This window comes from Salvelinus namaycush, chromosome 18, assembly GCF_016432855.1.
Source record: "Salvelinus namaycush isolate Seneca chromosome 18, SaNama_1.0, whole genome shotgun sequence".
In the NCBI taxonomy this organism is placed as follows: Eukaryota; Metazoa; Chordata; class Actinopteri; order Salmoniformes; family Salmonidae; genus Salvelinus; species Salvelinus namaycush.
The window spans coordinates 12,993,455-13,007,838 of record NC_052324.1 but is presented as its reverse complement, the minus strand read 5'-3'; the positions used below and the strand labels follow the sequence as shown (position 1 = coordinate 13,007,838).

The following is a 14,384-nucleotide window of genomic DNA, read 5'->3' as shown; positions in this document are numbered from 1 at the left end:
CATCCAATCAAAGGATCAGAGAATGGATCTAGTACTAAAAGCATAAGTTAGAGCCAGCTAGCACTGCAGTGCATTATATGTGGTGAGTAGTTGACTCAAACAGAGAAAGACAATAGTTGAGCAGTTTTTAACAAATTAATTTCTAAAAAAATTAAGGAGAAGCAGCAGAGTGAGAACTTCACTTTCACTTACTTAGCTAGCTAATGCAGCTAATTTAGCCTACTCAACAACCTGACTCAAACAGAGAAGCATACTATTTATGTTAGCTAGCTGGTTAAGGCAATCCAATACTTCAACTCTTCCAAGTCAAATCAAAATCAAATCAAATTTTATTTGTCACATGCACATGGTTAGCAGATGTTAATGCGAGTGTAGCAAAATGCTTGTGCTTCTTGTTCCGACCATGCAGTAATATCTAACAAGTAATCTAACAATTTCACAACAACTACCTTATACACACACGTGTAAAGGTCCCGTGTAGCTCAGTTGGTAGAGCATGGAGCTTGCAACGCCAGGGTTGTGGGTTCGATTCCCACGGGGGGCCAGTACAAAAAAAGTATGAATGTATGTACTTGTAAGTCGCTCTGGATAAGAGCTTCTGCTAAATGACTTAAATGTAAATGTTAAATGTAAAGGAATGAATAAGAATATGTACATAAAAATATATGGATGAGCGATGGCCAAACGGCATAGGCAAGATGCAGTAGATGGTATAGAGTACAGTATATACATATGAGATGAGTAATGTAGGGTATGTAAACATTATATAAAGTGGCATTGCTTAAAGTGGCTAGTGATACATTTATTACATCCAATTTCTAATTATTAAAGTGGCTAGAGATGAGTCAGTATGTTGGCAGCAGCCACTCAATGTTAGTGATGGCTGTTTAACAGTCTGATGGCCTTGAGATAGAAGCTGTTTTTCAGTCTCTCGGTCCCAGCTTTGAAGCAAGTCAAGGCAAGCTTTCAGTTTAATTAAATTATTGCCACCGGGTAACTATTAAACCGCTATACACATGGATTGCATTGTGGGTTAGTTCCAATGATGTTTACAAAACCTGGATTGCTGATGCTATGTTTTGGCGATTGAGAGGCTTTGAAGCCACCAGTCAGCCATATTGGTACTCCCCAGTAGGAGCAGTCCTCCATAGGAATGAATGGAATTCGACAGTATTTCAATTAAATGTTTAACTGACAAAATGACATGTATTTAAGTACTTTTTTGTTTTAGTGTGGACAGTAACATTAGTATTCTCAAAAAATATACTTATTTTTAGCTACCATAATATAATTTAAAAGTATGCATTAAGGTGTCTGTATCAGAATAAATGTGTCAAATGAATGTACACATTAATAAATGCATTTATATAGCTTCCAAAATCTGTTTTTCCAATGGAGGATGAGTACCAAGATGGCTGGGAGGTGGCTTCAATACAACGCCCCATGTCAGTCATCCAGGCTTTATATACAGTACATCATTGGTTAGTTCTAGTTATATGTTTTTTCGCCTGTTCCCAGACAGTTGTTGTGTTGTGCACTGAAGTGAAAATATCAGAGGAGGAGAGCAGTAGATGTGATGATGCTGTGAAAGTGAACTGTATGTGTGGGTGATTTCATTATATTGAGCTCCAATATGCTGTAATAGAAATAAGGCCATGATCATAATTGTTTAAAATAATAATCGTCCTCCCTAATCATAAACGGCACCCACCACCAGAGAACATTTGTTACAGCGTGGTCACTTTCACCCAGCTAAGCAAAACCTCAAGAAAGGCACATCAAGAATGAATCACACATCTAATCACATCAAACAAATCAAATAAAAGTTTATTGGTCGTGTACACAGTTTGGAAGATATAGCGGGTGCAGAAAAATGCTTGTGTTACTAGCTCCTAACACTGTAGCAAAAAATGCCAAACAGAAAACAGGCCGCTGTAGATTGGATATAACACTATTTGAACCTTATTGCTCAGATATCTTCACCAAACAGTCATTGTACACAGTATAATGGCCTTTCTTCCTCGCAACCTCCTCCTGTGTCAGCCTCGTCCCAGCCTGGTCTGTTTGGGTTGTCTTGCCAATAACCAAATAGGAGTAGGTAAGACAGAACAAACAGATCTGGGAGAAGCATATTCCTGTGTAAATGTACTTTTAGGTTTTTCTTAACCACCCTCTTATGTCAATCTCAAACTCCCCCACTTACACCCCCCCCCCCCCCCCCCCCCACCACCACCCACCCCCTACATTCATCGTCCCTCTCCTCCTACACAACCTTCTCTCCTACTCCACTTCTCCTCCTCCTCCACTCCCCAGCCCCCTCTGGTACTCATACCTTGAGCAGGCGTACGGATGGTAGGAAGGCTGCGGCGCACAATTTCCTGATGGTCCAGTTGATTGGCCGCGGAGGATCCAGCTGCTGGTTCATGGTTCCCGCTCCTCCCGCCTGGCTTTTCCCGGCTTTTCCAGGAATAGAGCCCCTCCAGGGGGGCAAAGCAACGGGGTCTCCAGCCAAATAGAACAACTCAGATCCCGACAGAGCATGACCCACAACACCAGACCACCACCTTCATCCTTGTTCCACGGCAGGTCAGCCCTTCCTTCACCTGGGTACCCTTCCTCCCCTCTCTCTCTCTCCCCCACCCCTCCCCTCCCCTCCCACCCCACAGATCCACGGGGTCCGACGGCCGAGTTCCGAGCACCTGAAGCATCCAGCCCTCTCTCCACATGCAGTATCCCACTATCCCAGTATCCCAGTCGACCCGGTGCATACGTTCCAAACTCGCAGAGCAGAACAGAGTAAAGAACAAACAGAAGGCGACGGAGAAAGAGGAGAGTCGAGAGAAGCAAAAAGGAGAGGAGGAGCGCAGCACAGCACAGCAGCTCAGAGCATAGCACGTAAACTGAGCAGAGTGACAGGGAGCTGCACAGCACCGTCTCCAAGACGAAAATAGAGAGAGAGAGAGAGTGAAAGAGATAGAGAAAGAGAATGGACAAGGCTGATTGAAAGAGAGAAAATAAATAAAATGAGGTAAAGAGAGAGTAAGAGGGAAAGCAGAGCTTGAGCACAAGCAGAAATAGAAGGAGAGAGAGAAAAGGAGATTAGAGAAGAGAAAGGAGAGCGAGGATAGAAAGCAAGTAAGAGAGAGGGGGCATTGATGGAGAGAGGTATGGCGTATAAGAAAGATACAACGAGAGGTGTGAGTGTCACAGACACACCTCCCTTCATTTGGAATGGAGATTAATAGAATATGGGAAAAAATAGAACATTCAAATCAGTATAATTTCAATACTGAATATATCAGTAATCATCTATGTTGGTAAAACCATCAGAATGGCTAAAGCAAGCACTTTTTTTTAAATCAAATTGAATCCTCCTAAAAATAGGTTGTAGCAAATACTGAGTAAAAATGTCCATACTGTAGACCTCTCTCTCTCTCTATCTCTTTCTATCTCTGAGAAGACTTAGAGGACTCTCTTACCTTGCTCTGGTATTGATTCCTCTCTAACCTTCTCCACCACGGCTCAAAGGCATTCTTTAATCAACATCCTCTTCACGTGGGAGAAGACTTTAATAGCCCCTCCCTAGTGAATGCTATTGATTTACACCCCATAACCACAACAATACCTTGCCCACAGGGACAAGCTGGGAAAACTCTCATAAGCCAATAATACAAACCTTCATAAAAAAAATGTGATGCTAATGTGATGATCTCCTCAGTGGCAAACTTCACAAGTTCAGACTGGTACAGACCGATTCAATAAGCAGTCATTCAATTACATCAATAATTTTTTTTGACAGGGGGTGTGGGACAAAATATGTTTTTACGCATCATTTAGATATTTTTCTGATTATAATTTACAACATTTGGTAGGCTATATGTTAGGCTACACAAAGTTTCTCTTCTGTCATTAATTGATGCTTTAGAATACTAAATAAAGCCTTGTTCACCAGAATAAAGCCGTAAATCCATAGAATGAATGCATCATCAACAATTTGACATCACAATATTTTTCTCTTTTAATGTCTGCTTCTCTCCTGGAGCAAGGACATTTAGAGACCTGGGGATTTTCCATACAAAATCATTTTGACCGGTTTTAAGGAAATTAAAATGTGTGAAAACAATCCAATATGTTTCTGATAGATTGTATTTCGGTTAAGTCTTGGATGCATAGGCCTATTTTCTGTGGTTGAAAATGAAATACTGTCAACTTTTATGTCGGTGAAAAAAATTGCACGTTTAGAGTAAATAAGATGCTGAAACAAATCATATTTCTCCATTCCCATTTCAGAGACAAAATTATCATTTGGTCTATCTAGTTTACATATTTATTCATGGTTCTACTGACTCCAGGAGAATAATTTTTCAAATCATGCAAGAATTTTTATTTTATTTGGAATGGCAAACCAGATAAAGTTCAATGGGCATACTTATATAACGAACATGAGTTTGGAGGGTTAAAACTTAAATATTAAAAGGGGAACTGCAACTGCTGATTAGGGCTTGTTTTTTGGCTTGCTCCTCAAGAAATGCTGGCGCCATGACAGAAGCCAAACGTGAGTTGGCTTGGGGGTGTGGTTTTATGTGAGTGTTTTTTAAAAATAAAAATAAAAATTTAGGGGTGGATCAGCTTAATATTGCGGAAAGAATGTTGCTTCCAATGTAATTGTCTGCATCATTTCCAATCCCCCATATTTTTTGGGGTAAATATATATATCCATACACGTATGCATACATATACACATATATACATACACATACCTATATAGACATACATACTTTTTTAAAGAATATACCTTTATTATTATTCCCCGCAAACCCTACCACCGATCCCCCAATTGGAGTAAACTGATAAACATTTCTGTTTTTACCTTCAATTTATACATCTTATACACATTTTACAGACACAGTCTACTTTATAATAGTTCTCTCTTGTTTGTTCTTAGTCCTTCCTCTATTTCTGTTGTCCATCCAGTTTGATTTCCACTTGTAACTGTGCTATTTCACAAAAGCTCCGCACCTATACACATTTCACAGATCCCGTATGCCCTACATTGTTTATCTTGTTATTAGTCCCACCCTTCAGCTCCACTCAACCCTTCCCATCTATCTTCCAACATCATCCATTTCGGATTTTTATTTGACATATATTTTTCAACTGTGCTGTGATGCTTCACAAAAGATTTGAATCTTCCTATTCTCATAGCTTCCACGGATTGTAAATTAAAAATAAACATTTTTGCTAAAATAATTATTATATTATTGATTGATTGACTATTGCTTTTCAAATCCCCCAGTATTGCTATCTGTAGCCTTAGTTCTACGCAAATGTTGCAATTCTTCAGCCATTCCTGGACCTGTGACCAAAAACGAGCTACATACGGACAATACCAAAATAAATGATCTAATGACTCTGCCTCCTCACAGCAGAATCTGCAGAGCTGGGAAGATTGTACCCCCCATATATATAACATTCTATTAGTTGCAAGAATTTTGTACAGTAATTTAAATTGAAAAATTCGAAGTTTTGAATCCGGCGTTGTTTTGCGTATCAATTCATAAACCATGTGCCATGGAATGGGTACATCGAAAATCTCTTCCCAACTATTTTGCAATTTATATGGCACAGCTGTCAGTTTTTTGGTCCTTAAATTAAATTGGTATATGTTTTTATTTATCACACTTTTCTTTAATCATTTATGTTCTTTAATATAGGGCCGACATACAAGTTCCTTACTTTTTTCCCCTTCTACTTTGCCTCTTCCATTTTTGTGGTAATGCTGCAATTAATTGGTTGTAATTTTGGGTAGAGCAGACATTTCCATATGTCTGTGTTAGCTGCATGTGTGACATTACTCCACCAGTCCTATTTATGATATCATTCACAAAAATTATACCTTTTTTAAAAATTTCTTCGATAAATACAGTTTTTTTATCAATTACTATATTTGAATTTAACCACAATATTTGTTGTACTATTTGTTCCGTCCTTTCAGGTGGATTAAACTGAAATTGCAACCAACTTTCTAAGGCTTGTTTAAAAAATAAAGATATTTTGGAGATTATTTCCTTTTCAAACAACCGAAAGTGAGCAGGTGTAATCTGAATAAAGGGAAAAAGGCCCTTCTTGAACATAGGATGAGACATTCGTACCAATTTACTAGAGAACCAGTTTGGATTTAAGTATAACTTTTGTATGACTGATGCCTTTAGTGAGAGGTCTAATGCTTTAATATTTAATAATTTCTGCCCTCCTAATTCATATTCGTTATATAAATAGGCCCTTTTAATTTTATCTGGCTTGCCGTTCCAAATAAAATGGAATATTTTTTGTTCATATAATTTAAAAAGCAGGTCACTAGGTGTAGGCAAAACCATAAGCAAATAGGTAAACTGTGATATGATTAAAGAGTTAATCAGGGTGATTTTCCCACAAATAGACAGGTATTTTCCTTTCCATGGTAGCAAGATCTTATCTATTTTTGCTAACTTTCTATAAAAATTTATTGGAGTGAGATCATTTCTTTCTTTTGGGATTTGTATACCGAGTATGTCCACATCTCCGTCAGACCATTTAATTGGTAAACTACATGGCAATGTAAAATGTGTATTTTTTAGTGATCCAATACGTAATATGGTACATTTATCATAATTTGGTTTTAATCCAGAGAGGATAGCAAATGTATCTAGATCCTCTAAGAGGCCCTGGAGAGACTCTAGTTGTGGTTTTAAAAGAAAACATGAATCATCAGCGTACAATGACACCTTAGTTTTTAGGCCCTGGATTTCTAATCCCTTAATATTAATGTTTGATCTAATTTTAACAGCTAACATTTCGATGGCAATAATAAATAGATATGCCGATAGTGGACAACCTTGTTTTACTCCTCTAGATAGTTTAAAACTTTCTGAGATGTAGCCATTATTTACTATTTTACACCTAGGGTTACTATACATAATTTTAACCCATTTTATAAGAGATTCCCCAAAATTGAAATATTCTAGGCATTTATATATAAACTCCAGTCGTACTTTATCAAAAGCCTTTTCAAAATCAGCTATGAAAACCAGGCCTGGTGTCCCCGATATTTCATAGTGTTCTATTGTTTCCAGTACTTGCCTTATATTATCTCCAATGTATCGTCCATGTAAAAAACCTGTCTGATTAGGATGAATAATATCTGACAAAACTTTTTTTATTCTATGCGCCAAGCATTTTGCTAGGATTTTTGCATTACAACACTGAAGTGTAAGAGGTCTCCAATTTTTTAAATGGACTGGATCTTTATATATACCACTTGGGTCCTGTTTCAGTAATAATGATATCACACCTTGTTGCGTGTCTGATAATCTATCATTTATATAGGAGTGGTTAAAACAAGCTAATAATGGTCCTTTGAGTATATAAAAAAAAAAGTGTATACTTCCACTGGTATGCCATCCAGCCCTGGAGTTTTCCCATCCTTAAAGGCCCCAATTGCATCAAGTAGTTCCTCCTCTGTAATTAGGCCTTCACATGAGTCTTTCTGTACAGATGTTAATTTTACATTATTATTAGGAAACAAATCCATACAATTAGTTTCAGTTAGTGGAGATGGAGGAGCCTGAAGCCTTTGATGTGAGTGTTTCTTGGTGTGTCCTTGACAACTATGCCACATAACATTCAAGATAGTTGGGAACAGATTTATTTATGTCCCAATACCATGGCATCGGATTTATGAACTGATATACAAAACAACAATTGACACATCAATCCGTTGTTTTCAATTATAACTATTATATAAAATTCTCGCCACAAAAAGAAGGCTCAATATATGGGGCATTGAACAGTCATCCCTGTGCAGACTCTGCCACTAGGAAACAGAACCAATAGATCATCTCTTTTGGTTCTGTCCTTCGGTGGCTCACTTTTGGTGTCAGGTCCAAGACTGGTTGTTAAGTCATAATTTTTGTGTTCAGATGGACCTACAAACAGTACTGTTAGGAGATCTGAAAAACCACAATCAATCAATGGGAAATATGATTATACTCTTAGATAAACAACACATTTTTTTAGGGCAATCAAGGTAGAAATGGTACAAATAGAGAGGTTCAGAACCTCGTAAGACATGTATTGAAAAAGGAAATAGTAAAATAGCAGTGGACTGGGAAAGATGGGTTTGTCTGTGGAAATCTGAGGGTTGGAATTATAATGAACGTAACATGTTTCATGAGCTGAAATAAAGTATCCCAGAAATGTTCCACTAAAATTTGTGCACAAATGTGTTTACATCCCTGATAGTAAGCATTTCTCCTTTGCCAAGATAATCCATTCACCTGACAAGTGTGGCATATCAAGAAACTGATTAAACAGCATGATCATTACACAGGTGCACCTTGTGCTGGGGACAATAAAAGGCCACTCTAGACTATGCAGTTTTTTCACACAACACAATGGCATGTTGACTGTAGGAATGTCGACCAGAGCGCTTTCCGGAGAATTGAATGTTCATTTCTCTACCATAAGCCGAGGCGGTAAATGTCGTTTTAGAGAATTCGGCAGGACGTCCAACCGGCCTCACAACCGCAGACCAGGTGTATGGCGATATGTGGGCGAGCGGTTTGCTGATGTCACCGTTGTGACATTGTGGAGGTGGGGTTATGGTATGGGCAGGCACAAGTTACGGACAACGAACACAATTGCATTTTATCGATGGCAATTTGAATGCCCAGAGATATCGTGACGAGATCCTGAAGCACATTATCGTGCCATTCATCCGCTGCCATCACCTCATGTTTCAGCGTGATACTGCACAGCCATGTCGCAAGGATTTGTACACAATTCCTGGATGGTAAAAATGTCCCAGTTCTTCCATGACCTGCAATACTCACCAGACATGTCACCCATTGAGCATATTTGGGATGCTCTGGATCGAGTTCCTGCCAATATCCAGCAACTTCGCACAGCCATTGAAGAGAAGTGGGACAACATTCTACAGGCCACAATCAATAGCCTGATCAACTCTAAGCGAAAGAGATGTGTCACGCTGCATGAGGCAAATGGTGGTCACACCAGATATTGACTGGTTTTCTGATCCACACCCCTACCTTTTTTTGCATATCTGTATTCCCAGTCAAGTGAAATCCATAGATTAGGGACTAATAAATGTATTTCAAATGACTGATTTTCTTAAATTAACTAACTCAGTAAATTCTTTGAAATGTTTGCATATTGCGTTTATATTTGTTGTTCAGTATAAGATTGGAGTGATTGGTTGATTGGCAGATACACTTGGAGTCCAATACAATTAGGAAATAAACTTTATTGATGTCTATATTTGATAGACTTCAATTATATCTGCTAATTTCATAGCTGATCTAAGCTGATCTATCCCCTTAAAAAAAATATTTAGCCTATCGTTTTACTGCAAGAAACACTTAATTCTGCAGGAGTAAATATTATAATAGGCTACATGTGAGGCCTACAGGCAGTGTCCAGACTTCAGTTACTATTCCAACTATTACTGTTCCCATCTGAACTTCAAAAGGTGCGCAAACCAGGGGGTGCTATTATTGTGATAGGCTAATATTTTACCGGTACTATTTATTTTACTGGTACTCTGTACCGGCTTAGTTTCACTCCTGGGTTACACCAATACAAACACACACACAGTAACACTCCCCAGTTACACCAGTACAATAACACACCACACACTCAGTACTGTGTGCCCTCAGACCCACAAGTTCACGGCAGCCACAAACAGGGGCCATACACGTTTTTTTTTTTTTTAAACAGAACAAAGACAATAACTGAACTGAATTCACCATTCATTCTAACAAGAGAAAAGGTTAAAGGGCAACTCTGCCACTTTTAACATTTTGGGTTGTTATTATGAAGTATTTAGTGATGTCCTACACAGTTTAGTGTAATTTTGTGATTTCATGTCTATTGACTGTTAATTGATGAGCACAATCGAGAAAATTGCTTCTCTGTAACATTTTCAAGGAGCATCCCTGAGATGACTAATAAAAATAAAGTATGGACAGTAATTTTCAGCAATCTACTGTATATAACCCTTCAGTAGTTTTCTGGTCATATTGGAACTCACTGCTATATGTTGCTCTGGTTGTCTTGGTCTAATAACACCTGTAAATATTTGTAATAGACTCAAAAACCTATAGAATGATATTTATAGTCAGCTTACTCAAACCCCCATGATTCCATTTGGAAAACCACTCCAACCATCACCAATGAAGTTGCAGCTCTGGCGGCCATTACACCCTTTCCAAATAGGCTATATTTCCAAAGTGAATTACCTGTAAACTTCATACATTTTATTAGTTCCAATAGGTGTTGTTGAATGGTTGCTTGGATGGTTGCTTGGCCAGTCTCTAAGGCTGTATTTGGCTGTTATTGTTATTGTTGAAAACTCTTTATTTCAGTTAATGTTAGCACCAAAGATACAGGCTTCAATCATGAGACTAGGATTCTGTAGCGATTTGACTGTAAGTTTCATGATAAATGTTGTGCTCCAACAGGCATAGATGTTGTTTGGACTGTTGTATAAGACATTTGCTAAGCTTGAACTTGACTGGTATTGTTGAACTTGACTGTTACTATTTCGAATGTAGCAGTTGGCATGCTAGCTAACCATCAGATACAGTAATTTATGGTTAGCATTTGTTAGCATCTAAATTATATATTTGTTTGTGTATTGCAGTTGATTGGTGATAATGACATGAACATATATCAGCATGATATTCATGCAAGCATCATAATATAATTATAAGTTATGAGTGTTTTTTACATTACTTTTGGGTTGTGATACAAGCTTCGTCTGGGCTTGTTAGCCATCTAAGCTAACTGCTGACAGGGTGGAGCATTGGATCCTGGGAGGTGAAATGCACCCGGGGGATTGTAGTATACTGTAGTCGAGGGCAAGGCAGAAGCTTAAAAATGACAAAACCGAGGAATCGTGCGGTATGACTAACAAAAACGATAAAACATCAAAATGTGTATCAAATCTTACAGTAGTGCATGTATACTAACAGCACAATAGCTGGTTATAAAGTGGTGGAATTGTCCTTTGAGGCCAACTGTGACATACTCTAATCCCAGTCATCTCTAACCTGGCTGACGTGACCAAAGTGACAACACAGTGAGGAAGAGCTGTGACTCACTGGTCTGGAAAAGAGGCTGTTTTTAATGCAGTATTTGCTCAGAAATTGAGTGGACACATTGACTGGTTCACGCAAAGGTTTATTTTCCTGTCAGGTTGAGACCTCTCGTTGTTTGGATTTGAAAATTCAACAGTTGTAATGGAAGGGAGCTGCGTTCAAGGGCTGTGTGTGGCTGTGCCTGTGGGTGTTTGAGTGACAAAGACACGGAGGAGAACCAATCAGTAAAATTACAGCCCCCTCATTATCAACACATCGTGCTGACAACATCAAAACAGCCTTTCCAGACTCTGAAGTCAGGAGGACTTTGAGTTTGGTATCAGCCAGAGTAAGTCACCTCAGCCAATCTCTCAGATGTCAAATCTAGTTTGGATATTGAATGACAGACCTCTATGATCCAACTGCACAGTGTTATAAACACAGTGTCCATGTCTGTGTGTGTCCATAGCTGCGTTCAGTGCTGTAGTGAACAACCAGCTGAAAAGCAGGAAGGGGTTGGGTTGTGGGTTGGGGAACACTGTCAGCATGACCACTGGCCTTTAAATACGTCACTCATTGCTTCAAGCCACACCTCGTCACACTGACCAAATGGGAGCAAACGAACCTCAAAGTCTGTTCAGGAATGTACAAGAACGTTTTGGGGAAACGTGTCGTTCAGTACAAACCGTGCCGCAATGTAGCAAATGTTCAAGTGAACTGAATGCACCTCATGTGTGTTTTCGGGTGTGTGTGTTTGTGTGTGTGTGTGTGTGTGTGTTGCATGGCAATGGAACCACCAACAGAGAGGTGTCAGACACTCTCTGTCATCCTCCCTTTCCTCTTCTCCCTCCCCTTGATCGCTCCTTCATTCCATCATTCCTGATTGTGATCCTGTTGCTTTTCCAGCTCTTGGCTCGGCAGTCCTGTTGGCGTTCACCTCACACACAGCAGACTGGAGTCACTGTCCTGCACTGCCCCTGTACAAGCACTAGATGGCAACCCTCTAATGCAGATCACTAGTTCAAGCTCCAGCCTCACTACTTCATAATAATTATGTTTTGAGATGTTTTTCAGTGATCACTTCACAATCCTCATCTCTGAGCTCCAGAGAACAAATTGACTTCCGGAGGAAGATGTTGCTGTCAGAAGGTTTCCCATGGGATAAGTGGGTTGTGTCAGCAACACATTCCCACACGCTTGTCTAAATCCAATTGGAGGGCACACGTTTGCCACCAGAGGGCCTCAGTCCTACATACCATTAGTCCACTACTATGGAGTGCAATATGTTGTATTCTGTTTTCTGCTTCATGTAAGTAAGAAGGGCGAAGCCCATCGATAATCCAATTACCACTGCACTCAGAAGACATTAAAAAGACAGAGCGAACAAGACCGGACAGACCAGATTTTACCATCTCAGACTGATTATTTTCCCTAAAGGAACCTTGAGTATGGCTTAGGGAGGATATCGGTGAGGCAATTTACAGTGAATGACTGAAGTGTTTTAGTATTGAGCAGTGCGAGTGCAAACATCACAATGACTGCCAATCACATGTATCACTCTTTTACTGTCCCTCTAAGGTGAAAAAGGTAGGGATGGAAATTGGTCTTTGTACAAGATCAGACATTTGATAGCAAATCTATACAAAATATCTGAATGCAATGACAAATCCTAAAATTGGTTTTATATTGTGTGATGTCCGCGACAGATTTTTTTTGCAAAGGTGGGAAAAGGTTTGTTTGGATCAGGTTTTCAATTAGCCCGTAATAGGTGGCTATTGTCCATAAAAAAATAGAAAAGCAGATAAATTGGCACTGGCCAATTGTCTGGGAACAGATTTTAAAAATCCCATTGGAAAATGTTAGCCTATTCATTGATGGAAATACCAGTCAATGGAAATACAATTAACTGGTCATGCTTATCAGTCTATTTGCATAATTTGCATAATTTAGTGAAATTTAATTGACTCATGTCTACAGTATATTCTTTATGTAGTCTTGTTTATCTCACACAAACAGTGGCAAATCTGACAGACAGCACAAGAGCTGCTGCTGAAGCATATTGTGGTGCTTTCAAGACAACTAGGAAGACAACTGGGAACTGACAAATACGACTTCAGTTATCTTCATGTCGAAAAATTGGAGCTCTAGAAAGAAGCCTGTGTTCACGAGTTGGAATTCTGAGTTGGTTGACGGTTCAAAACAAGTTTTCACCGTCGGAGCTCGTTTTTTCCCCAGTTGTCATGAACGCAATGAAGTCTGAAGTCTAAGATTTTCGAGATCCCAGTTGTTTTGAACGCGACATCAAACGGCAATGTAAGGCAGGCTTCACATCAGCCCATCACACACCACTTTGCAATGAGCTGGAGGCAGTATGCATTTTGAAAACATACTTAATTGTTTGAAACTTGAATGTTTTAATACATATTATGAGGCATGGCTTACCTTGCTTCAAAGTAGCCTATTAGATCTCCTCTCTTTCTAAATTTCTAATGGATATTTTCATCTCTGTCACATGATACCGCTCCCATGTGCAGTGCCTTTTTGACAATGGCGTTTTCCCGTTTAATTTGATTATGGAACAAACATTTGCGCGTAGCCTACTGCCATGTGCACATTGCTGTGCTTATAATGTGAATAAGTAATAGTTTATCAACATCTGATCTGTTGCATCAGACTCATTGCTATTTAACCTTTTTTTATGTAGCCTAGTTCTACTGGTTGTATGAATTTGGGATCTATCGTTCCACAACTGTCCCAGAGTCTGTTTGGAAAAGTCTATCTTTGTCGACAAGCTGATAATAGAAAAGGTAGTCTAAACGTTTCTACTATATTAGATTGACATAGGCTAGTGATTTTGCTGTTCATTACTCGTCTTGTTGTCTGAGGAATAGTTAATGTGCACAGTTATTCTAACGTGTTCAAAGTGGACATCTGAATTAGGTAAGAAGGACCACATATGTTGCATCCCCGACTTGCATGTGCTGTTAATATGAATTACCATATTCTAGATGTTATTTATGTCATTCTGAGCATCATGCATGGATGCCCTAATCAGGTTTACGCACCCAATGCCTATGGGTACGGCACATTTCTCAAATGTCCGGTAAATTCAAAATTGTGTCGGCCAAATGTTTGGCGCCACATTTTCCTAATGTGATCCCTGGTCTGGAGCCCACCATTAAATCGAAATGGCCTGATTTAGACAAACCATTTTAGATCTCTACTGCAACCCGCTTTCAACACGTTCTG

At 39.1% G+C, this 14,384-nt stretch overlaps 1 protein-coding gene across 1 annotated transcript in view; it reads right to left on the bottom strand.

Annotated features, from left to right (window-relative positions):
* The window catches only part of trpm3 (transient receptor potential cation channel, subfamily M, member 3), a 211,401-nt gene extending 208,976 nt beyond the window's left edge, over nt 1–2,425 (bottom strand). Inside the window, exon 1 of the mRNA XM_039012744.1 lies at nt 2,333–2,425. Within this exon, the coding sequence (XP_038868672.1) occupies nt 2,333–2,425 (93 nt within the window). The remainder of the gene's footprint in view (nt 1–2,332) is intronic.
* Between the last annotated feature and the right edge of the window lie 11,959 nt (nt 2,426–14,384).